Source organism: Lissotriton vulgaris, chromosome 10 (genome assembly GCF_964263255.1).
Source record: "Lissotriton vulgaris chromosome 10, aLisVul1.2, whole genome shotgun sequence".
Lineage (NCBI taxonomy): Eukaryota > Metazoa > Chordata > Amphibia > Caudata > Salamandridae > Lissotriton > Lissotriton vulgaris.
In genome coordinates, this window is record NC_141698.1 from 206,606,257 (window position 1) to 206,632,428 (window position 26,172).

Genomic DNA, 26,172 nt, shown 5'->3' on the forward strand with positions numbered 1-26,172 from the left:
TATGGCTACTCCTGAAGAAGGCGTCCAGTGCGCCGAAACGCGCATTGAGATTATTATGTTGCCACTAGTTTGGTCATATTTTTTCTGTTCATATGTTTTTATTGTTTTAATATTTTATTATGAAATGTTATTAATTTTCTTGTCCAAAATAGAATATTCACTGTGGTTCCACAAAGTTTTTAAATTGTATTTGTATCTCTTTATGAATTATTAAAATCATGACTTTGCAGACTGTATTTTCCTTGGTTTGTTAATTTTTCCCTATATACCATTGTGTGGACAACTATATGTAATTGCCTAGGTGTTGCTTTTCTTTGTTGATTTTTCCCTGACCTAGGAATTGACTTAATTAATGTGCAGGGGGTCCTTGTTATTTACGATTACAATGCCTAGAAATTGTCATTCTCTATTTGCAAAAATTAGCTAATCGAAAATAGGGAATCGCCATTAGGTATGTGCTTAGGCCTTGTGCTGTGTAATTGTACTTGCAAAGCATGCAAATGGGTCATCCACAGAGACATGATAAGGTAACACTTGCTGCAGCAAAGGTAATAGTAGTTGCCACACAAACAGACACAGCATAGGTTAACTGGATTATTTTCTGCAACACAGGTGTATCCATACAGCACACAGAAGGGACAGAGTCTGAGACCGGTGAGGCAACGCCCATGTATGAGGAGGAAGACAACAATCAATCACAAGTGGTCCCCGCATTTCACATACCATCCCCACCAGTGCTGTCTTTTCACCCCAGCTTTCTTCATCAGAGGAGGTTGAGAAACATCCACAAACAAGTTAGACTATGACATCCGTAGTGAGATCACGCCAAAAGTGTATATTGGGACATGGTCGACAGCGACCCAGGATATGACCTGTGATGCAAACAGTGCTGCCACTCCCACAACCATCAAAGGGCCCACAGATTTTTGGAGAGCGGGATCAGCCCATGTTGCAAATTCAATGCCTGCAACATATGCAGATGTAGATGTAGATAATGAACAGGAAGTTGCAGACCATGCATGAAACTATGGCAGTGGATGTTGAAAATGCTGCCAGGCAATGTCAGAGAACCAAAGCTAATTGGACTGCAAAATGGACAGCATGATAGCTTCTCTCAAGAAGCTATGTCTGCAACTCTCCATACTGACTCTGGTCAGACATGCTGGTATGGCCACAGTGCAGCCAGAATGGACACCCTAAGCCAGTCAGTCAGGTGACTGGCACATACTACAGCAACCCTGTGCGGGAGGACTATGAATGTACAGGTTGCAATGGGCCACTTTATTGGCGATGTAACAAGGGGTCTGCAACAAATAACATCTGCTGTCAAGGCAATGCAGACTGACCCCATTGCAGGGGCCACAGGCAGAGAAAGGGCTGATGATCTAGCATCAGCAGTGTCTCTGCCTCAGATGCCAGGCCTCTGAGATGCAGCAGCAGATAAGCAGATGTTGCAACATGACAAGGAGGTAGCATATCGAAACGTAGGGGCAAGAAACATTTTGCTGTCTATGCAGTTTTGAATGTCATACCTGAGTTCACTCCTATATTGTGAATTAACCAGGAGAATTTTATTTTAATTTCCTAGTGTGTTTTTAGTTTGACAACAGACTACACACCTCATCATAATGGTATTTTGGTCTATATACACCAACAGTGTTTTGTGTTTCTTTCACACAATGCATTATTATCAAAGACGTACCTCCCAAAGTAATGTTTGCTAATGTGCCTGCGCCTTCTCTCATCCACTGCTCTGCTTGTATTTCTTGCAAAACACACAAGATGATGGATGGAATGTTGCACAATGGCAAAACATTCAACCCCAGTCACAGATCTGGGTTTAATCCATCGTTATTTTGCTCACCAAGACACCGCAGTTCAGACATGGCCACATGCACAACATGGCAGGAACCGCACAGTGCCTGCCATGTTGTTCACTGAACTGCAGGAGGGTACCATAGGTAGCCCCCATGTGTACCCCCCACCACTCAGAATCCCTGGGGGCCCGCTATGGGCCCCCAATGTAAAAAAAACCCTGCCTTTCCATGGCGGCGTTGCTGCCATGGAAAGGCATGTCCCCGCCTGCATTCAAATATGGATGGCGGTGTCTACCAGACACCGCCACCATATAAACTGCTTTTCCGCTCGGTAGGCATTCGGGCGGATTGCCCACCGGCGGAAAACTGGCGGACGGTCTTCCCGTCTGCCGGGGTCCCTCCGCCTTGGTGGGGGGAAATTAGTAGCGCCATACGGGTGGTGGCGATCTGCCTGTTATCATAATGGGCCCCTTAGTTTGTGACTGATAAATGTAGGGCAGATGCACAGCAGCTGTTTTGGTTGTTGATGTAAATAAGTTTTTTTAAATGTTTTTGGTGCTCCGAAAGGTGGCGTCGAGGGTCCCACGGCATCAAGAAATCATTGTAAACAGTGAGGCTAGCGGACCGCTAGTCTCATCCCTTTTGGGCACACAATTTCATTGTCTTTCTGATGAAAAAAGACTTCCGCACTCGTTTTTTTGATTAGTTCATGGTTCTTTTTAATTCATTTGTAATGTTGTAATCCTTTTAAATTTTCAAATCATTATTGTATGGATTTAAACTTCTTGTACATTAGGCAATGTGTAGACGTCCAATGCATTTCGGGCACTGGTGATTGCCCTTCGTCAGGGAACAGACACTGTAAGAAGTGTGTGAAACCAATTAGAATATAGGTTTCATGTAAGTATTATATACATATAACAAAAAACAGGTAACAGAAACTGCATGCACTTTGCAGACTTTAGTTTTATATTATACAAACACCATTTTAACCCTAGTCCCGTGTGGTTGCTGTGAAAGTGAGAGCTAACTTGTGCTAATAATGGTAGAGAAAACCGGCGTTTCACTTACGAGCCTATTTTCAAGATTGCCGTGATCGGTCTGAAAAGAAATATCGGGAAAACAGTCAGCAATACTTGCGAACGGGGTGAAGGTGGTTGAAAAAGCTCACGTCGGTTTGTGGACTAACCTGAGGTTATGTTGGTGGTGTTTTGGCGTCTCTCGGTGTTCTTCCGAACGACAGCACAGAAAGGATCTGGCTGTGTTTTAGTATATTCCGGGACGTGTTGGTCATGTGATCATAAAGCTAGACGACAGACTAGCGGTATGATAGCCGGCAGGGAACAGCGTTCGGTAATTCAAAAAGAAACTCAATTAAGATAGAGTTCAATGGTGAATCTATTGGGTAGTTGGTCAAAAAAAAATAGGGTTAAATGTGCGAACAAATCGGGGATTAACCTGTTGGTGGGGTCAAAAAAATATAGGGTATGGTGAGCAATGGTAGGCGCGAACTATCGGTGCATGTGCCGATGGTGGGTGTGCTAAGGTGGTGAGCTACATGGTTCTGAGGCACTCTCATGTTGGTATCATTGGGATAGATATCTGCATGTTTGAGTTATGTGTACACAATCATGTTGTAGTTATGGTGTATCTGTATGAACAGTCACAATATTTACAAGGTATAGTCTTTGGAGCAATTGTTATAGGTAACATGACAATTCTATTCTGTCGTTTAAACCAGCTGGCTTTTGCGTGGACAGTGTCTTGAATCCAAAAGTTCTCTTTTCTCAGAAGGTGTTTTGTATTGTCTCTTCCCTCAATTTTCTGTACTGTTTCAAGAATAACAAATTTGATTTGGGAGATGTTATGTTGCTGTTCCACAAAGTGAGCTGATAAGGATGATTTGGTATTCTTCAGTCGGATGTTGGATTTGTGTTCTGTTAGTCGGACTTTTATCCGTCGTTCCGTTTTACCCACGTACATTTTTCCACATGGACATCTTATTGCATATATTAAGTTGCTAGTATCGCATGTAGCGTTAACTCTTAATTTGATGGTGTGTCCCTTCATGGGGTGGTTGATTGAGTTTCCCCTGATTATGCTGTTGCAATTGCCACAGTTCAGACATGGTTTAGTTCCAGAGTATTCAGTGGTTATAGAGGGTTTATGCTTAAGGATTTCCCCCAGGTTGTCGGCTCTTGTAAATGCAAATATAGGAGGCTGATTGAAAATTTGATTAAAATCAGGTTCCATGTTTAGCAATGACCAGTGTTTCAAGATGGTGCTTTTGTATTTTCTACTGGAGGTAGAATATTTCGAGACCACCACTGTACGTGTTTGTTCTGGCTTAACCTTGGGTGTTAGGAGATTGGTTCTTGTTAGTTTATCAATTCTTCCTTTAGATTCATCTATGAGAGATTGGGGGTACCCTCTGTTAGTGAATTTTTTGGCTGTTTCTTCTATTCTTACGTTCAACATGTTTGCTTCTGAAGTGATTCTTTTAACTCTGGCCATCTGTGAGAATGGTAAGTTCCTGATGAGGTTGGGCTCATGGAAACTCGAGTGGTGTAGCATGTTATTTCTGTCAGTGGGCTTGACATATAGGTCTGTGGAAAATCCATCTGATGTTACTGAAACTTTGACATCCAAAAAATTAACTGAAGTTTCGGGTATTTCCCATGTCAATTGTATGCGTTGGTCTATTTCATTGAATTTTATCAGTTCCTCTTTCAACATCTCCTTGGAGTTGGTCCAGATGATTAACAGATCATCAATATATCTGATAATCATTTTTAGATTGTCTGTCCATTCTTTTTTGGCAAAAATGTTTCTGTTTTCGTACCATTGCATGAAAATGTTAGCATAAACGGGCGACGCCGAATTGCCCATGGCCATTCCGGTGAGCTGTTGATACCAAGTCTCATTGTATTTAAAATAGCTTTGATACAATGTAAAAAGTGTGAGTTCCATTAAGAAGGTCTGAAAGTTAAGGTCTAATGAAGTGTTCATGAGTGCTTCTTCCATGGCTTCTATCCCCATGTCGTGGGGTATGCTGGTATATAAAGAGCGAACATCAGCTGTACAAAGTGTGATACTTTCTTCAGGGTCCCATGGTACTTGTTGTAATTTCAGCAAAAATTGTGTGGTATCCTTGACATAGGTCTTCATAGATTGCACTGTGGGTTGGAGATATTTGTCTAGTAACTGGCCAATGGGTTCGTGTAAGCTCCCTCGTGTGGATACTATTGGTCTCATCGGTGGGTCTGTGATGTTCTTATGTATCTTCGGTACCATTCGCAAGGTAGGGCTCTTTGGGTTGGATGGTGTGAGGAAGTTTTTGGTTCTGTCTGTTATTATGCCCTGTTGATATGCATTATCAATGATGTTCCGTAATGTTTTGGAAAACTCCAATGTTGGATTGTTGTCCAATCTACTGTATGTGTTTGTATCTGCGATGTGCTCCATCACTTTTGCTGTATACATGGTAGTGTTCATAATTACAATGGCTCCGCCTTTGTCTGCTTTTGTGAATATGATATCTTCATTGGCTGGTTTGTGTAACGTGTCAAGGTCCTTTTGTGTTGTATTTCTCTTTTTGGTTTTCACATGTTTGATCTTGGTCAGATCTTGTTTGACAATGTTTTCGAATAAGTCAAGTGTTTTGTGGCTTGTGGGCGCTTGGAAAGTACTTGGTGGCCGTAGGCCTAAAAGTTGATCTTGGTCTTACTGTGGACGTTCAGGAAGTACATTGTCGAAAAAATGTCTTAGTCTGAGTTTGCGCATGAGCTTGAAAAAGCTAACTTCAAGTTCCAAGTTGTTGGTGGTCGTGGTGGGTACAAAGGATGTTCCCTTCTGAAGTAATCCTAGTTCGTGTGGGTTGAGGCGATAGTCACTTATATTGATTACTAGTTGCTCTATGTCTGGTTCTTTTTCGTCCTTTTTTCTTTCACCTTCTCCTTGGTTATTCCCGTGACACTCCGTGTGGTGGGTGGATCTCTGTCTTTTTCCTTTCCTTTGTCCTCTCCGGGGTCTCCTTTTTGAGCCTGGCCCTGTTCTAAAAAAGGATTAATTTCAGTCGATGCACTGGTGGTAGGTTGTTCGGCTGTGGCAGTGTCTTGTGGTCTTTGTGACGGTTGTGGTTTGCGTGATTTTCGACTGGTATCGCTGTCCGTTGATGATGTGTCAGTGTTTGAGTTATACGGTCGGTTCCTTCCTAGTTTGTGCCCATATTCCATAACACCCACAGCAGGCAGACATACTTTCTCGGTTCTTGCTTCTATTCCCAGTACAATTGAGTAAGGGGTGACGGTGTGCTTGTGTTAGTACATGGTGCAGCACATGAAAGCCAGATCTACTGGTATTGCCAATGCGTGTTAAATTAGATGCATTGCGATGCAGCGCGCACAATGAAATTCGTTTTTTTTATTTACATGTTTACTTACCTCTTATCGTCCGTAAACAATAGTTTACTATGCCCCATCCTGCCCCTCTCCCGCCCCACGTCAGCACCAAACAGCCCTCCCACCACAGGCCGCTACTGGTTAATGGCGACCTTAACAGTGCAGGGAGAACAGTGCGCTGGACAGCATGTGGGGAGTAATGGGCCATCCTAGTGTTCTGAGTGAATGAACAGTTTAGTGAAAAGACGTTTGTCAGAAGGCAGTTAGATTCATTGTGGAGATTTTAAGTGTAATGATATCTGACAGTCACCGTATCTAATAGGGGTGGAAGAGTACAGCTAACTACTGCTGCCAGTTCCCACTCCTAGCTAGCTGTAGATAAAAAAAAATGAAATAATGATGCAGAGGTAAGTACTGTGAAGTACACAACTTTGCACTCCCTGCATTAACAAATGTTCTGGTTGCATATAACATACATTTAAAAATATTTTTAAATATTATTTATGAGCTCAAAACCATGAATCATCTTTTTTTCATTGTTAACATTTGTATTGTTCTTTTAATTGTACATATTTAATATGCTTCAAATTTTATATTTAGAATCATGTTTCAATTGGGTTTAAGATCGATTCAACATTTTTCCCTTTGAAAAGATAATCATTCTTTTATTTTGACAAAAGAAATGTTATTACATTTTAGTTGTTGGATATCCTGTATTGTTAATTAACAGAATTGTAATACCGTTATTATTTTACGTATATAATTTTATTATTTTTCATACAGCTCTGCAGTGACTTCAACACATCAGTGATATCCCATCTGTTCTCGGACTTGCCAAGGGATAACGTGAAGTGACAGGAACTGCAGACTTCGTGAGGCAAGAATTGTAATATTAGAACATTTATTATTTAATGGTAAGTTATTGCAAGGGCTAAAAATAATGTGTTTCACCATACTATTAACTACATATACTCTTGCTAACACATGGACGTGCTTTATACAAATATGAATGTTCTGCATCAGTAATCACTGAACATGGTCTTTGAATACACTAATGTTTTTACTAAACCTATTGATCTATTAGCTCTACTAATCATAATATTTCTGTTAAATTTGGGAGATTTTTTTTCAGAAGGGTTTAATTATGTGGGTGTTAGTGAGTTTTAAAGCAATAATACATGCTAAATAAAAATATATAATCCCTTAGGTGTTTGTCTGTTGTCTGTTTTGATGCCTGATACTACCTTTAGTGCAGATTTGGACAGACATAGCTTTAAAAATGAAATTTATTAGAGGGAAAAAAGCTTTTATCTTGCCGAAATGGCACTAACATTTTTTGCATTTCATGAACAACTTGGCTTAACATAATTAAGGCAATTGCTAATCTTGCAAATTGCTAATCTGTAAAAGTATACATGATGCACAGTATATCAGCACCTTCACATAGAGCTCTGATCTTGTTTACCACTTGAGCTGGAAGAAATGCACAATTTGAGCACAGTGTTGTAACTATAGTCTTTATTACTGCATTTCAACTTTAAATAATTAACAGTGTTTTCGACTGCCTTTCACTCAAGAATGCATATAAATAAATACATGTGAACAGTCTACATAAAAACTGTATAAATAAGTTAAAAAGATATAAAAGGAAGCACAAATAATATATACATTTAAAAAAGTTAAAAAAGATAAAAAGGTAAAAGGCAACATACTTCTTTTGGGTAAATTCAATTCTGCAGTCTTCCATGAGACGGGCGGGGCCAGCAAGATTTCCTTCCTCTACCAATTTAGCCCTCAACTCCCAGCTTTTCCTCAAAAATATTCAAGTCAGTTTCAGTGCTTACCCGGACAGGTAAAACATTTGTTATAATTCTCGCCAAACTGCTCTTATGAGGAGCTACTTGCTCATTGTGCTCTATCCTATAATATTGTACATAGAACAGTCCAATAAGATATGTCTCAAATCATCTATGGCACCACAGAGATAATTAGCGGAGGCCACAAAGTTTCTCCTGTTTAGGGTTTCTTTTAAAAGAAAGCAACCACCTCTCGTGAGGGCAAACAGCCTCCTTTCTCTCTGTTTACTGTTGAGCACTTGGTGAAGGGTCGACCATTCCCCCGAGTTGGACATGGGATGGGATAGACTATCAAGTGCACTTGTTCTTCGCTCTTTAGTGAGATACAGACATTGTTTGGTCACCATTGTATTTATTTGCCACTTTGAAATCATGTGAAGATTAGTAGGAGCCTGTGATAATGCTGAAGTTAAATCTCCTACTTTCGGTAAGCCACTGTGTTGCAAAAGTAGATTTGCTGTTCAGCTTAAAATGTTCCTTCCAGGCCCAGTTGACCAGATTGGGCCAATTTTTTAAACTGTGTATCGCGAGGATAACTTCTATGGCTATATACTGCCTCCTAGAGATTGTTGATGAGCAAAGAACATACCTTCCTTTTACTCCATTCCTAATAAGGACTTTTTTTCCATAAAGTTCTTTATTACTGAGAATAGCACATTGAAAAGCAGCTATGCACCTGAGCTTAAAATTGGCACTATTAGTTTATATGTATGTATGTGTGTTCTTATATAACGCTCGACTTACCCTTGGGCATCTCTGCGCTTGCATTGGGAACCCGTCCTGGCTTTTCCCTGTCAGATAACCCGTACTGGGCATCCCCAAGGTGAAAGCCAGGCATCCCGCCGCGGGGGCCGTACTGGAGATTAAGCAAGCTATTGCCCAGAGTTGCAGAGTGTGAACCCGAGATTCGAGTAGGCACCGAAGTGAGAATTATCGAGTCCGTGGACACTTGGGCTAAGACCCTGCCGCGTCAGGAATTGAACCCTGGTTCCGGGTCTGACCTCTGCTTCCGGGTATGCCTCCTCTAACCAGTGAGCCACACTTCTCCTATTAGTTTATATTAGGTCAAGTCACATTTTTTAGCACATGGGGAAAGGACTGACACTAAAAGGTGACATTTCCTTTTGTCATGTATAGTCCTCAAGCATGTGCTGCTCACCAAACATGATCCTTAGTATCTGAAAGTCAAATCTGTCAGAGTTAAGTGTTAATTTTATCTTCAGTACTATATATGCGCAAAGCCCAGACATTTACAGCAATTGTAAAATAGAACAAAAATAGCAACCTCAAAATAGACAAAAAATATTTCATTGTCAATGAGGTGTATGTAGGTGGGATATCAATAATTCTTTTTTAAAAGATGCATATTACAGAGGTTTTTCCATCATTTGTTCTTCAAGTCAATGACAGATATGAGTCATGATAACTGCCCAACAGCCAATTGGTTACATTACACTTTATTGACCACAGATTGAGACTCTAGCTTTGATCTGTGTCATGTATCAAGTAATATAGGTTTATTGTCGAAAAAATGGAAATGGAATAAAACACCGAGCATACGAGAAACAAACTGACTACAGATGCTGTCTATTCATATTTATCAGAAATGGCTAACCTGATTTCCAGTAAATCAAAACAAGTGTGCCACCCAAGAGAGCTGCCAAGTGTCTTACATTTTGGAGGAATACATGCTTTGCTTTGCTGTTTTTTCTTCCTGGCCCACCGAGACCATTTAGATGTCCTAGCCAGAATAGTTTTTGTTACCGTTTGTCTGGTTTCACTTGCTCTGTTGTCCAGTGACTAAACTGAAGTTGAGAAACTTGGCAATGAAATAGTTTCTGAATGGTAAACTTTAAGTTGCTTGGCTTATGAGAGGAAGCATTCTATGAAACAGAAAAAAGTGGTGTAATAATACATTTACTTGACTACCTTAACAATGGTAATGCGACTGCATCTACAATATACATTGAAGACTTCGATTTTCTTTTGCTTATGAATCAAATACCTATAATCGCAACACAGATTGCATTTAAATATATTTGAAGGAAAGATGACAAGATACTCAGCATAAAAGGGCAGTGTTATGCCCACCAAATTCTTTGAACATTGTAAAACAAGTATGCCTCAAACACAACACAAACAACAATTACTGAGATCACCAGCTTTATCAGCAACCAGCTCATGCCTGCTCTAGAATCATGAGTTGATTTCAAGGCTTTAAGTGGGATGAAAAAACTGGGGGGTCAGGCGTGGCTTATGCGCCGCACAAGATGACTGCGTAGTTGTGGAGCTCTTCTTCACGACTCCCGATATCGGATGTTTCGGGAAGGAAATACCCTGCAGCTTTGGCCCCCGAGACCAGATATCATTGCCTCAGGTTGCGGTGAGCATCTAGAATGCTTTTCATCATTTTTCTTCCATTTTTGACCTAATTGCATGGCGCAACTTGGCTTTTTGCATAACAGCCGCCATTTTGTTATTAACTTTCGTGCCCTCCAAGCCTCACAATGTTTCTGCGCAACTCTACCACCACCTCATGAGATTTTATGGACTTTCTCTTCCTATGCACATCGAGGGATTTCCTCTGAAACTCACCTGCTTGCTGAAATGATGCTGCTTTTATCTCTGTCATTTTTTCACATTCCCTGCGGTTTTTCTCCTCACTAAGCAGCCACCATTTTGTGCTCCACTCAACGGCGCCCCTTCCTTGAGGTGAACTATTACTAAAAATCCTACTACTATTATGGGCTTTGCAGTTTTTTTACTTTTCTGCGCTCCCTCATATCACTTTGAAGGAGGCTATTTGGACTCCCATACCTCTGGCTCTTATATTTTAAAAGTTCTGCACTCCATTCTAAAAAATCTTCAACTGCATCCTTAAGAGTTTGGTCCCTTTTTTACTAAACTCCACTGTATTTTTATGGGGAGATTGCGGAACCTTACACTTTCTACTTCCACTAAACCTGCTGTATGTTCTGATTCAGACTCTAATTTTAACGACATGGAGGACCTATCTTCGCAGAAATCTGACCTTTCTTCTGGCACTATTCCTAAAATGCACATCTCAAGCAAACTGCAAACAACCTCTAACGCACGTCCAAAAAAGGATCCTCCTTCTCCAGGGGCTTCTTCTTCTTCTGCTTCTATGGACTTAATCCCTGAAGAAATGTGAGCCCTTAAACCCTTCATGGAGAAGACTAATAAGACTTTACAATTTTTGCATGATAACTGGTCCTCCTTAGACTTGTGTGTACTTATTGTGGAACAAGCAACTGATTCTCTTCAAGCCTCCTGCTCTCGTGTCTCTTCCTAGGAGTCGGATATAACCCTTCTCAATAGACAGGCGGAGCATTTGGAAAACTGTAATCGCAAAAATAACCTTAGACTTTATGGTCTTCCAGAGCATATTGAAGGATCCAGTCCAACTGCCTTTTTTCATTTACCTAAACTTTTAGACTTACCTGTGTCTTCTTCCGTTAACATCCAAAGGGAACACAGGCTTGGTCCGAAAGTATCTGCAAAAAATCTGCTAAGGATGCCTGGCCTCCACCCTGGGGGTGCCCAAGAGTGGACGCCTCACAGGGAAAGCCAGGACGGGTTCCACAGCGGTATTCGTACAAGCGCCTTGAGACCCTTGCGGGTGAGTAGTGCGCTATACAAGTATCAATTTACATTTACATTTACAACCTGTGGTGTTACTATGCTGTTTCTACAATATACAGACCTTCTACAAGTCTTGTCAGCTGCCAAGTCAAAAAAAACAAATCTTTTGGGAAGGTCACCATTTATTTCTCTCCCAGGAAGTTACAGCAGACTGCAGGAAAAAGTTTCTCGATCTTCGTCCTCAGCTATGTGCTATTAATGCCAGATTTGGGCTTCTTCATCCTTGCCTCTTCAAGGTTACTTACAAGGACAACACAAAAACATTTGAAGATCCAGTGCTTCTATAAGATTTCCTTCGTCATCATGGAGCCAACGTTAATAACAATTCAAAACTTCCTTAATTTCAATTTATCTGCCTCATGTTTTGTAGTTGTTTTCTTGTCTCGGTATTGCATTGCATTGATTGTCATTTCGTTCATGCTTCTGTAGTGTTTTAATAGTGTGATTTTTCTACATTTTTCCCTCGTATTTCTCTTCCCCTGATTATTATTTCTCCTTGTATTAATTTTCTTTTCTTATATATACAGGTATTGTATTCCTTCAATCCCATTTCTTATTCTACCTCCTGTCATCTTGGAGTCTTGATGTAGTTCATCGGGTGTTCAGTGGAGTTTCGCTGCTGTTGTCGTCGTCTTCTGGCGTTGTCATTCCCTTTTTCGTTTTGAAACTGTAGGTATGTTTTTCAGTGGTCTTCTGCATGACTAGTACTGTCTCCTGTTTCTCTATCTTCTTTTTTCTCATTTTGTTTTTCTTTCTCTTTTTTCCCTTGTTACCTTTTCTTCTTCCTTTTTGCTTTATTTATCTATCTTTTTCTTTTTTTTCTTTCCTTTATCCCTTTTTCCTAATTCAATTTTACTATCCATTTTCCTTTTTTCCCCCTTATACTCTTCAACCAATTCTCACTCTTGTTCCTGTAAGCATATATACCTGTACATACTGCTTTTTCAATCAGTCACATTTCGGGTTACCACCTGGAACGTTAAAGGATTAAACAATCCTATCAAAAGGCAACAGGTGTTATCTCACCTAGCCAAGTTAAAACTGACATTGCCTTAGTCCAGGATTCCCATATTCCTGAAGATGAAGTTTTAAAACTGAAAAGATGCTGAGTGGGACATGCGTTCAACTCTCCTGCTATGGGTAAGAAAAACAGAGTTCTGATTTTATGTCATAAAAAGTTACATGTTTCCATTGTTCATCAAGAACGTGATGCTGATGGTTGCTGGGGGATTGTTAACTTTTTATTGATACGATTACTTTAGTTATTTTTTATGTTTATTCCCCCACGGGGGTTGATAATGTTTTTTGGCCTACTGTATCTAAAAAGCTACTTCCATTTGATGATGACTGTGTTATTTTTGGTGGCGACTGCAATCAAATTTTTAATCCTATTTTAGACAGACATTCTAAAGTTAGGCTTTTTCCTTCCAAAATGCATTTACAGTTTACTTCCACTGCCCGTCACAAAGCATTGGTAGACATTTGGAGATTATGTCACCCTAACCTTAGAGAATATAGTTTCAACTTGCCCTCACATCACTCAAATACCCATATTGATTATCTTTTTCTAATCATATTCATCGCCTGGTATCCAGCATTAAATCCGGTTCCCCTCTTGACCCTTGCCCTCCTGCTATTCTAAACCGCATCCCTGATGCAATCTCCCCTGCCTTGACTACTATCTGCAACGCCATGTTTGCATCTGGCATATATCCTTCAGTCTGGAAGGAGGCTATCATCAAGCCCCTTCTAAAAAAGCCTATTTTGGACCCTCAGCTTCCCGCTAGCTACAGACCCATCGCCTGATTCCCCTTCCCAGCCAAAATTTTCGAAAAGTCTATGAACATCCAACTTTCGAAATTCATCAATGATAACAATCTTCTTGATGAGACCCAGTTTGGTTTTAGACAGGGGCATGGGACGGAGACAGCACTACTAAAGGCCGCAGATGAAATCAGAGCAACCATGGACATGGGAGGAGCAGCAGTCCTAATACTTCTGGACCTTTCGGCTGCATTTGACACGGTTGATCATGTCACTCTGATCGACCGTGTCTCAGCTCTAGGAATAAGAGGCAAAGCTAAAGATCTGATTGCCTCATTCCTAGCCAACCGCTCTCAGACCATCAAGATGGGCAATTTCACCTCCCACACCTTCTCCCTCCCATGCGGTGTTCCCCAGGGCTCCTCGCTAAGTCCGACGCTGTTTAATATCTATGCGTGGGACTTGGCGAGGGTGATAAAATCTTATGGAATCCCCCTCACTACGTACGCCGATGATACCCAACTAGTATTATCGGTGCACAATAATGGAGCATCCGTCGCAGCCAACTTTCAGGAGGGAATGAAGGCGATAAGCTCCTGGATGTCATCAAACTGCCTCAAGCTTAACTCCGATAAAACGGAGGTGATGACATTCGGGAGCTTACATCCAGTATGGTCTCCTCAGTGGTGGCCACCTCAGTTGGGGCCCCCACCCCAGCCGGTGGCAAAGGTCCGTAATCTGGGAGTCACCTTTGACAACAAGCTGACTTTTCACCACCACGCCAACGCCGTTGTTTCATCTGCTTTCTATACCCTCAAAAAAATAAAAAAAACTGCTTCCTTATCTACCACAATCAGCAGGAAAAACTCTCATCAGCACCTTAGTGTTTTCAAGAACCGATTACTGCAATTCACTTCTTCTGAATGCGCAGGAAGGAGTTCTCAACAAACTACAAACAGTACAAAATGCTGCAGCCAGAACGTTATTGTCCATCCCTAAATTTTCATCCATTTCCCCGCACATCAGAAAACTCCATTGGCTCCCTATCAGGAGCCGAATCAAATTTAAAGCTATGTGCATAGCTTATAAGACCCTGAACAATGCAGGACCACAGTTTTTAAAAGAAGCTCTCCGTCCAGTTGAACAACATAGGATTCTACGATCTTCTTCAGCCTTCTTGTTGAAAGTCCCGCGAACAAAAAGGGCCATCTGGGGAGATAGACGCTTCACTATTGCCACGGCCAAACTGTGGAATACTTTACCTCTCCATATCAAAACTGCCCCCATGCTTCTAAAATTTCGTAAAAGCCTCAAGACATGGCTATTTTCCACCTTTTAACTCCCCTGTTACGTATAAGTGAGCTCTGTGAATTTTAGCGCCGAGACACCCGTATGGGTATTTGTTTGCGCTTTAAAAATTGCAAAAAATAAATAAATAAAATAAATAAATAAGTAAACCCTTAGCCCAACATGCCATTCACTCTGAAATTGGTTCTATTATAATCTCAGGTCAAGCCCCTATATGTGTAGATATTGACATTATTCCTTTTTCTCCACACCCAGGAAGATGGCATTTAATAATTTATTACTCCTCGACCCCATATTTTGTCAAAAATTCAACTCTTTTGCTTCTTCATTTTTTGCTATTAATCACATTCCTGACTCCCCCATTGTTATAGTGTGGGATTCTTTCAAGGCTGCTGCTAGAGGTTTTATTATCAATTTTGTCTCACAGAGGAAAAAATGCTTAAAACCTCAATCTTCTCAATTACTTATTAAAATTAAACAACTTGAATACAAGTATTATCATTCCAACACTGAATCCTCTCCGAAAGATTTTATTAACGCTAAATTTACTTTCAACAGATTATCTCCTGATGCTGCCTCTAATTATTTATTGAAAAGTAGTTCTCGTTATTGTGGCGGCCAAAACAAGATTGGGAAATTGCTGGCTAAATATTTGAAAGAAAAAAATGACAAAAAATAGAATCTTTACTAAGCTCTACCCGTGCCCCTCTATTTAAAGATAAGGATATTTTAAACAAATTTGTTTTTTTTAATAAAAATCTTTATACTCATGAAACCCTACCTGACTCATCTGATCTTCTTTCTTACTTTCAATTCATCCTTCCTCCTCCATCCAATCACGTCAATTTCGGACCTTTGGAATCTTGATATTTCATTAGCAGAAATTGACCGCGCTGTCTCAATCTTGCGCTGCAGGGAAAGCTCCTGGCCAATTGGATTTACCATTGAATTCTAAAATCATTTTGCACCACTTCTTTTACAAAATCTTTTATTCTTATTTCAATCTTTTCTTAATACGGGTTCTTTGCGCCGTACATTTCAGGAAGTTTTGATTTGCTTAATTCCTTAAGAGGATAAAGATCATTCTCTTTGCAAGAATTACCAACCTATTTCTTTGGTCAACACTGATTATAAAATCTTTGCAAAGATTTTGGCTCTTGGTATGGATCCACTCTTACCCGATCCTATTGGCCTGGAACAATAAGGCTTTGTTAAGGGGCAACTTGCTTCAGACAATTTGCGTGTCTTTTTCAATGTTTTAAGGAAAGCCTCTGGCTGCGATTTCCTTAGATGCTGAGAAAGCATTTGATAGAATTAGTTGGGACTTCATGTTTCACGCTTTAAAAGGGGCTGGCTTTCCTCCTAAATGTCTTTTTTTTATTTCTTTAATATACTCCGGACCCCAAGAACCAATATTTGTTAACGGTATGACTTCTGCATATTTTTTATTGCACAGGGGAGTCAGACAGGGATGCCCCTTACCCCTTTATTATTTATTTTAGCTCTGGAACCCTTTTTAACCAAGATTCAAAAGGATGACAACATCACCGGTTTTCATTTTGGACACCATCAGGTTAAGCTTAAGCTTTCCGTTTATGTTGACAAAATTCTTCTATTTTGCTCTGACCCTCAATCCTCCCTTCCTTCCTTCCTTCCTCTCTTCTTCAAGTATCTTCCTTTTCTAAAATCTCGGGTTATCGACTTAATGTTGATGAATGTGAAATTTTACCTTTATATGCTTTATGTTAAAAACACCTTTTTGTACATTCCGGGTTCTCTTGGCAGCCTATTAAAATTAAATACTTGGGCTTCAGGTTCGCTCCTTTATTATCTGACACTCTCAAATTAAACTTTGATCATATTATCAAAAAATTGATTGATACCATTTCGCGCTGGCATACCCTCTTTTTATCTTGGTGGGGTAGTCTAGACTCAATAAAAATTATGCTCTCACTTCTTATATTATACACTAGTTCCATGATTCCTACTCATATTCCTGATTATTATTTTAAAAGAATTGATTCTATCCTCCTTAAATTCTTATGGAAAGGTAAACGTTCTTGCATAACCTTATCCTCTTTGAGGAAAGACAAACCTAATGGGGGTCTTCGGTTTCCTGACTTCAAAACTTATCATTGTGCTTTTTGAATAAAACAAGACAGATCTACAGATCTCTCTTTTTACCCCCTCTTTGGTTAAAAATAGAAAATGCATCTATTACCCCCTTTGATTTTCGAGAAATTTTAACCTTCACCTTTAACATGGCTTCTCTTCGCTCCCTTATCATATCTCACTCCCATAAACTTGTGATCCCTATACTATCTTCCTCCTATCCCTCTATCAGCTCCACTCATCAACAACCTATTTGGCATAATAAATCTCTCCAGATTCGCAATCGGTCCAAAATTCCCTGAAATCATGGCATGCTAGAGGCTTGAGCTGGATCTCCCAAATCTTATCAGATAACCAACCCTTACCTTTTCTGATCTCCAATCCCAATTTTCTTTAGCCTTGTCCTCTCTGGGATAAATTATTGTCAAAAATTCATAAAACCTCAAGAGCTGCTAATACCACACAAAACCTTTTTTTCATTTATCATCGTATATTATTTTCCCCTGATGCTATTAGCAGCTTTTCACCCGGAACACCCTCTATATGTTGGTCGTGCCCTTGCCCTACTGCTGGTTTAAAACCTATGTTCTTTGAATGCCCTACAATTTTTCAATTATGGAAACTTTTTTGCTCCCAAATTTAGAACATTTTTGGTGTCCACATCCCCTTTTCCTTCACTAAGATCTTTTTGGGTACTCTTTCCCCTCTTTGGCCTCAATCTTCACTGTGTTTTAAGCTTCTAGATTTATTGTTAGCTATCACATGTCACTTAATAACCTCTAATTAGAAACAAGCTAATAAAGTCACTTTTCTTTCTTGGTGGAATGCAGTTTGTTTCCATCACCAGCTGGATACTAATTATGTTTCTTCCATTTCCCTGTCTATCAAAAGAGACCTTCTATGGCTTCCTTTGACAACTTATTTATTCTTAACTGCCTCTTTGAATGTTGCTCCTAAAATGGATCAGATGATGTACGGAAACCACCTTAACTTCCCCCTTTGCCTTCTCATTTTTAGTTGGTTAATTGTTATTTACTATTGATTCTCTCATTATTCTGTTTCTCACCTCCATTATTGTTATGATTACAATGTTACTTATTATCACATTAATTGCTGTGATCTCCAATAGTTTATCCCTATAATATATATTGCTCTTTTACACTTCCCCCCTTTCCTTCATTTATGATGCATTCCCATTTTTCTTGCTAATGTAATATGAATGTAATTATTTATTTCTATTCTTACCTTTTATCCTTTTATTACATAAAGTATTGTTATCTTATTATATTGCTGTTTCTTCATTTTCTGTTTAACCCTTAATAAACTCAAACTTACAAAAAAAGAAAAACTGGGGGTCTCAAAGGGGTGTGGCCCATGTAATTAAGTGCGTGGCTTAAAATCAGATAAGCTAAAAATGTGTGCTTAGCATAGTGCGCCCCCCAACTTGTATTTGGCTGTTTCTTTCAATGCATCGAGATATATGATACAACAAGTAACGTCATACCTACAACAAGTCAGAACTATTAGCTTTGTCAATGGTTGTTAGCTGCATAAGAATAATAAGCAGCAACTATGGCTTGTATATAATATTGAAAAAGCTTCCGCTTAAAGCCCTGGTGACACCACAACAATGTTGCTGCTCCTGAGTTTCAAAAAGAGACGGGAAATCCAGGGAGAAAAGGACTCTCTTTAAAGGATTTCCCTTCCCCTGCAACATCATGCCGTGACTTCTCTACAAGTGAGAGTGTGGGCACATGATGTGCCCACGCTCTCACTTGTAAGGAAAAAACGGACCGCATGTGCCAGGGCACAAAACAGAGCCCGATGGAGACCCGTTTCGAGGTCCCTTTAAAAAACAGTACAAAAGGGGGTGGTGATGGACGGAGCATCTGAATCAATCAAACACTCACACCCAGTCAAAAGATCTGGGTTTAATCCATCACCGTTCTTTAGCCCACTCTGCCACCCCAGTTCAGACATGGCTATATGCATATCAGTCTGACCCTGTGCCTCATGGGAACAGTCCAGCCCGAACTGCCAAGCCATGTCTTCCCTGGACCGGAAACAAGCTTCCGAGGACCAGTTTCTGGCCTTCCAGCCGTCTTCAGCCCGGCTTGCTTGAATCCAGTGGCAAAGTGAGCAAGGGACTCACGTCTGAGCATACCCTGCCACACTTATGGCAGCCAAAAGTGGTACAAAAGGGGGTGGTGATGGACAGAGCATCTGAATCAATCAAACACTCTAGGTTCAAACTGGAAAGGCATGGTGAGCAAAGAAACTATGGATTTAGGCCCAGATCTCTGTACTGGGGTGAATGTATGACATTGTTCTGCATTCTGTCCATCACCTGTTATTTTTGCATTTTTCCCTTTAAAAAACAGCCAGTGCTCAGCTCCGGTGAGACCCGGCTCACTTAAAGCCCTGGTTGATTTACAAACACATGTTATATCTTCACATAGGCGCTATTCACCCATTTGCTGCGTGCACAATAGTCACTTGAGTTATATATAGGGGCATGCCAAGTCTTTGTTACACATTAATTCTCATCCAATGTTCTTGGCTGCATATCTACTCCAAATTTGCAGAGTTTCCTGCTTTTCCTATACATAGGCACTCGCATAGCTTTTTTGTGAGTGTTGTTTGGCAGCAGTGACTTACAAGCAGCCGCAGTCGGTAGTGGGAGTACCTGCCGGGCGGTGGCGTGGGGAGGGGGAGGGGCAGGGTTCGGTAGTAATCTATGGATTACGGAGCTTTACATGTAAGCGAACATAGAAATAAATAAAACACATTTTGTTGTGCGCACTGCATCGCATTTGGGGATGCAGTGCACGCAACGAAATGTGTTTTATTTATTTATATGTTTACTTACCTGTAAAGCTCCATAATCCATAGATTACTAACCCCCAACCCTGCCCCTCCCCATCCCCACGTCACCGCCCCCGGCTGCTCACAAGCATCATTTTGTAGGTGAGTGTATGCCTTGCTTAGGATTAACATACAAGTACTCTGAAACCGCATGGAGCCATCCATTCGCCAGCATTTCTTGCTTAGCGTTTCCTCTGGAGTACTCTGGGCACTTGTCGCAGCAGACACTCAAAGCATTCTGGGAGTGCAAGTGTAAAGCCAGTGACTAAACTCCAATTAAACCTGCGTGCAAAATATTTGAGAAAGTTTAGCTTTTCACGAGAAAACCCGACTCATTTATAACATTACATCCTTCGCGTAGTTTTCATCATTTTTTCAAGCATTCCCAGAATTCGTGGGATTAAAACCTTGCCACTTAAATAATGTCTTACTTTAATACTACCTTAAACACTGCTCGCAGAAATAAAGGAGATATTGGCCAAATGCCCCCGCGAAGTACCTGTGCTCAAAACTGGCACATGACCAAGTATAAAGTGATAAACTGTTTTATTATATTTAACATTAAATATACTCTTTTAAGCCATAGGTGTGTCTCTTTTACGAAACTCCACAATTATTTCCATACAAATCCTAAAGTAAAAATCATGATTTATGACAACCTGAGACAGAAGAACTTTTCGGCAAGAACAACAATAAACAAATGCATGTGTTTGAAGTATAGGACTTGCTGTGAGTATGCACTTCTTTGAGTTTGCACTTCAACATTTTACTTTTTTCAATGTTGGGTGTGCTTATGTTTTCGTAATTGAAATCAGCATATTTTGAAGGAAATAAACTGCACAAACCGCTTGCACTTATATGCATCCTGTACACTTTCATTTTCTTTTGTAAACCAGTTCGGGGGGTACAAGATTACTTTTCACTGGCACACTGATCAATATTTATCATTTAGAAACTTTAGGAAAGTGCTTATTGATTACATTTCTCTTAAGAAGCACCACTGTGGGAAAACTCTCATGTACAAGTCACTTTATAGGTTTTTAGCTTGATAAATCATTTTGCTGGAACGAAACAACAAAAACGAATCTGTATGTGTAGCGTAAAATCTATTGTTGAAGTTAAAAAAAAACTTGCAAAGATGTTCAAAAAATTTCAATAACCTCCCCAAACTGAAGTCCTACAATGTTGCACACCGCTAGAATCAGGACAATGGGGCTCATGTGTGAATTCCCCCCCTGTCCTGGACTTTCAATATATTACATATTTTACTAAAGATTTGTACAATGTTTTCAACTGCGAGTGGCCCCTGAATTAATACTTGTTAACGTTCCATTTCAAGAACCTCATGCTTTAATCTGATACAAATAATTTCTCAGCAGGATTACATAGTATTGATGTCGAACTGTACCTGTTATATTGTACTGTGCTGATAATGCTTCACAATATTTTTCCAGCAGAAAAGACAGGGACAGGTTTGTGGAGGATTCGCAGCAGAGAACCAACTAGGTGAATGAAAAAAATACAAAGTTAGAGAATGTACCATACCTCGCATAAATAGATAATTCCAGTGAAACTGTTATCAAATCTAACGTTTTATCTCAAATGTAAACCTAATTCCTGCATGTGACATTTTGTGTGTGCCTTTATATTTCTGAAAAATAAAAAAAAGGTGAACAAAATTGGAGGCACACAGTACCCATATGGCTAATAGAAATGTTAAAGAAAAAGTATAATATTGGAATAGTATAAAGTTTGCAAAATGTACGTAAATCGCAACATGCGCCTTTGCATTTGCACTCCTGTGCACTTTACATGCATAAAGTAAACATGAAAATCAGCACAGGCGAATACACTTCTATGTCTTGCAGTATGAAAACACATAAAATTGTTGCAAATACAATAAAACTCATGACATAACAATTAAATCTATGGTAAAGCATTGTAAATTCAAATATTAACACAGAGATCAAGAGGTTGAAAAGAAATACAATGGTCACGGTTTGGACATTCTTGCCCCAAGGTGGATTGACATAATTTCTGAAACAATCATGAGATCTAAAAAAATGAATTATTGAAGTTAATTTCCCTAATGTCCTGACATGCTTGGTGACCTCAACTGTCAATCATCCTAATCACTCTCCAACTCTTCTACTGAACGTAAACCGGGAAAGGAATATTCTTAACGTATGGCTAGAAATTGTTCTTTATTTGACAAAAACAGGAAAGCCGCAGTCACTCGAGGAGAGAAGCAAGTTTAGCGGTGGCCAAAGGCACCGTGTTAAGGAAATAACAGGATCATAAAGGAGACATGCTGCAAGCCACCAACGTACTCATTAAGCACAGCCATTAGGTTTGAAAAAAGTGTAGGTTAGTTGTGTGTACCTTGTATCAGAGATGTGATATCACCCCGCCATTTTATTATATATAATGTATTGACCCATAAAAGAAAAGCCATGCATCAGTACTTTTCAAAATGATGGGTGTACAAATGCTGCATGCGGCTCTTTTAGACCGCACATATAGGGTCCATGAGTCAATGAGCAGTAGGCTACTATTTTAGTAGGGGAAGGCTAGGACACACTAAATCCTACTACTTGCAGTATCCTACCACCCATGACATAAAAGGTGTAAAGAAAGAGTTCTGGCCAGCCGGAGTTTAAACTGGACTTATTAGGTGTTGACTACATTAGTATCCACACTGCCTGTGAATCCAATGTGCTTGTAGTCTGGTCCATGAAATTGTTACCTGCCGGTTTCCACTTTAATACTGCAAATTCCTTACCAGATTAGGGAACCAACATTTGCAGAGCAGCATCAACAGAATAAGTACCATCTTTCAAAATGCTTAATTCTAGCAATTGATTGATTGTAGGGGAGATATATATGATATTGATTTTAGACTTCATGAAGACATTTCTGTGTCATATATGCAAACAATGTTGAAGATATAAATACTGAGGTGAAAAAAAGGGAAAAAGGTTTTTTCAAAAACACATTTATGCAGTTAGATGACCGACACAATATCTTCCCGGTATCCACAATGCAATGTAAATTAAATATTCAAATTATGTCATTGTGTACTTTCGCCTATTTATTTATTCATGTATTTATTGATTTTTAACATTTTTGTATGTGACGAAGATTGAAAACAAAATGAATGTTTACAGGTATCATGAAATCTCATGAGTATTACCGGCTGGTAAAGTTGTTGAGCTACAAGGCGACACAAGCAAATAATATAGTCTTTTCACTATGTCTGTTGTGGTCACATGACACTAGGGGGTGTACAAAAAAGATAACCGCAAAACGTTTCGTATGTGAACAGGGTCATTCAGTGACCGAAACGTATAATGACCAGGAAACTTTGAGAAAATAAAAAGTAATAGCATTACTACAAGTGGAGTTCGTGCTCTCCTTCTTTTGCCGAAAGGAAGTGAAAGGGCGCGTTTGTTGGACTCTGATATATATATATATATATATGCATAATACCTGCTATTGCCTGAATACAGGTGCTTACGAAGGACGGTGGTGTGGCTTGATTTGCATGGTCCTTAAGTGGATGGGAAGTTCGTTTGGAATATATATATATGTTCACTGGAAAAAAAAAGTTACAGGGATGTTATATTTAGGCTCAGATTTCACTTGCACAAAACCAGAGAAATTCAGCAGTTACAGTTAGCTGAGCTAACTAAAACTCGCGCCCCGCAATGCACTACTTATGATGTCACATATTACATCACTCATGATATGGTCAGTAACATCATAGTCCCAGGGATGTGGCAGTCGCTGGGGCTGAGGAGGGTGCACGTGGCCCCTGCATTTCTGTGAATTAGCCCTGCGGAGGTGGAAGTTCCCAGGGCTATGGTCAGGGGAATGTGCCCCGCTTTCCTTTGTGTTTAGCCCCGGTGATGGTGGCGGTCCCTAGATCAGTGGGAAAGCCTGCACAAGGCCCCCAATCATAATTTTTATTTGCCCCCGGGACCACTGGTGTAACAAATACTGAGGGGGCCTCCCTGCACGGTAGGTAGAGGGGCCCCTCCAAGCTCAATTAGGAGCTCTCCGGTCAGAGTGCAGTGCAGAGGGGGCCCCCTGGGGTTTGGGGCCCGAGACCTGACCGACCTGGGAGCCTAATTAAAGTAAGCGCTGGAAGCTGCACTTCGTCTTGTAAAAAAACATTGGTGGGATTCTTGGATCCACCACGATTCCCATCCTATTTTTGTCTAAATCCTAGGGTGCCAGGGTAGTTCTACCCTACCTCCTTTTTAAAAAAATGTTTTTTTCTTGTCACAATGTTCAACAGAGTCACAAGATGGCTGCCAATACTTCCTGGTTCGATGTGTTGGCAGACAATCAGATCTTAGCCATGAGATTGGGAGAGGTCGAGGATCCACTGTGGCCACAGTTGTGCATATGAGAAATCTTTTAATTTCTCAGCAACTACTGAATGGATTCACACCATTTAATGAAAAGGACACTTTCTGGACCAAGCGCTACCTTTTGCCAAATTAGGTGTAATTCTGTTCAGCAGTTTGAGCTGTGTGTCTAAAGTTTCCTATGGAAATTAACATGGAGAAAAAGTGTTTTGAGACCCCTTTTTTCTCGGCCCCGCTTAACGGACCACCCTGAAATTTTCAGGACAGCAGCTGAAGTGTGCATCAAATTAGTTTTTACATTTCACAAAGATTTGTCAAACGCCGCCAAAGTTATTGTCAAATGAAAAAAGTCTCTTCCTATGGAAACTGCATCCTAACTATAATCACCTACTGGCAACCAATTCATAAGGTTAACTGCATTAAATGGCACGTCAGACATATTATGAATAATTCGCTGTTTTACAATCACTGTGCTGAATGAGTGCCTTATTATGTTACTCAGTAAACACTTGGTAGACTACCAGGAAAGTGCACAAGTCTCATAATAATTCTAAAGTAACTTTACAATTCTTGTGCTATATTTTGCAAACTGAAATTCCCACTATTCAGAGATTAGAAGGATATACCATGGATATGAGACAAAAGAACGTAATCAGAAATAACATAGTTTTTAATATTGTGATGTAAAGCCCATCATTGTTCCGTGCCACCTAAAAGCTCTTTTATGTGGAAATATAAAATGCCACTTGTTAGCATGATTTGTCAAGACGCTGTAATCAGTCCAGGAAAAGTCAATAGGATATGATTATTTCACAAGATCTTAGTGTGCTACCAATTATATTTGCTCATACTTTTCAGAGTTAAACCAATAACATTTTAATCAATGTGCGGTGAATCTAGGACTCATCACGGGTTTGGTCGACTTTGCAAGCGTTAGGCCAGTGAAGATCCCATGGTAAAATCTCTGCTCTCCAAGTCTCCTTCTCATCATACCATTTACACACCCATTTTTGTTCGTCTCTCTTCCCCTGAATGTGTTGGTTTTCCACGGAAGGTGTCTTCAGCTTTCAATATAAAAGGGCACTGGCCGCAAACCCTCTGTGAAAACATTGTTGACTTTCTTGGCCTGCCTCTTTGATGGCATTTTTTTTTGTTTATTGCATTCATTTATTTGCGTAGGAGGGGGGTGGGTGCACATTGCCTCACACTCCAGTACTCAGTTTGCCCCGATGCATCATAATAAATGCAGTGCATGATAACACTTTCTTCGGTGTCAGGCTTTAGTATTTCATCCTGGTTGATGCAGCCAGTGCTGTGTCTCTCTAGACACATGTTTCAGGATAATTGTCCTTCTTCAGTAAATGGCAACACTTTTTTTCGGGGTGCTGGAGATGCTGCCCAAAGTCTTCTCAGGTCTCAGTACCACTCACTGGGTGCAGGTGCATCAACCAGAGCTCGTCAGCTCGTTAGTTCAAGGGAACCTTTTCAAATAGGAGGGGGTGGTCGCACACTGCCTCACACTCCAGCACTCAGTTTGCCCCGATGCATCATAACAAATGCAGTGCATGATAGCACTTTCTTCGGTGTCAGGCTTTGGTTTTTCAACCTTGTTGGTGCAGCCAGTGCTGTGTATCTCTAGACACGTGTTTCAGGATAATTGTCCTTCTTCAGTAGAGAGCAGCACTTTTTTGGGGGGGTGTTGGAGATGCCGTCCAAAGTCTTCTCAGGTCTCAGTACCACTCACTGGGCGCAGGTGCATCAACCAGAGCTCGTCAGCTTGTTAGCTCAAGGGAGCCTTTTCAAATAGGAGGTAGGTAGCCGCACGCTGCCTCTACTGAAGAAGGACAATTATCCTGAAACACATGTCTAGAGATACACAGCACTGGCTGCACCAACAAGGGTGAAAAACTAAAGCCTGACACTGAAGAAAGTGTTATCATGCACTGCATTTATTATGAGGCATCAGGGCAAACTGAGTGCTGTAGTGTGAGGCAGTGTGCACCCACCCCCCTCC

General features: G+C 40.3%; 1 protein-coding gene across 1 annotated transcript in view; it reads right to left on the reverse strand.

The window, feature by feature from the left end:
* CRHR2 (corticotropin releasing hormone receptor 2) overlaps positions 1–26,172 on the reverse strand; it is a 1,750,647-nt gene that overhangs the window by 1,366,342 nt on the left and 358,133 nt on the right. The window contains exon 2 of the mRNA XM_086940889.1: positions 21,194–21,287. Within this exon, the coding sequence (XP_086797015.1) occupies positions 21,194–21,287 (94 nt within the window). The remainder of the gene's footprint in view (positions 1–21,193; positions 21,288–26,172) is intronic.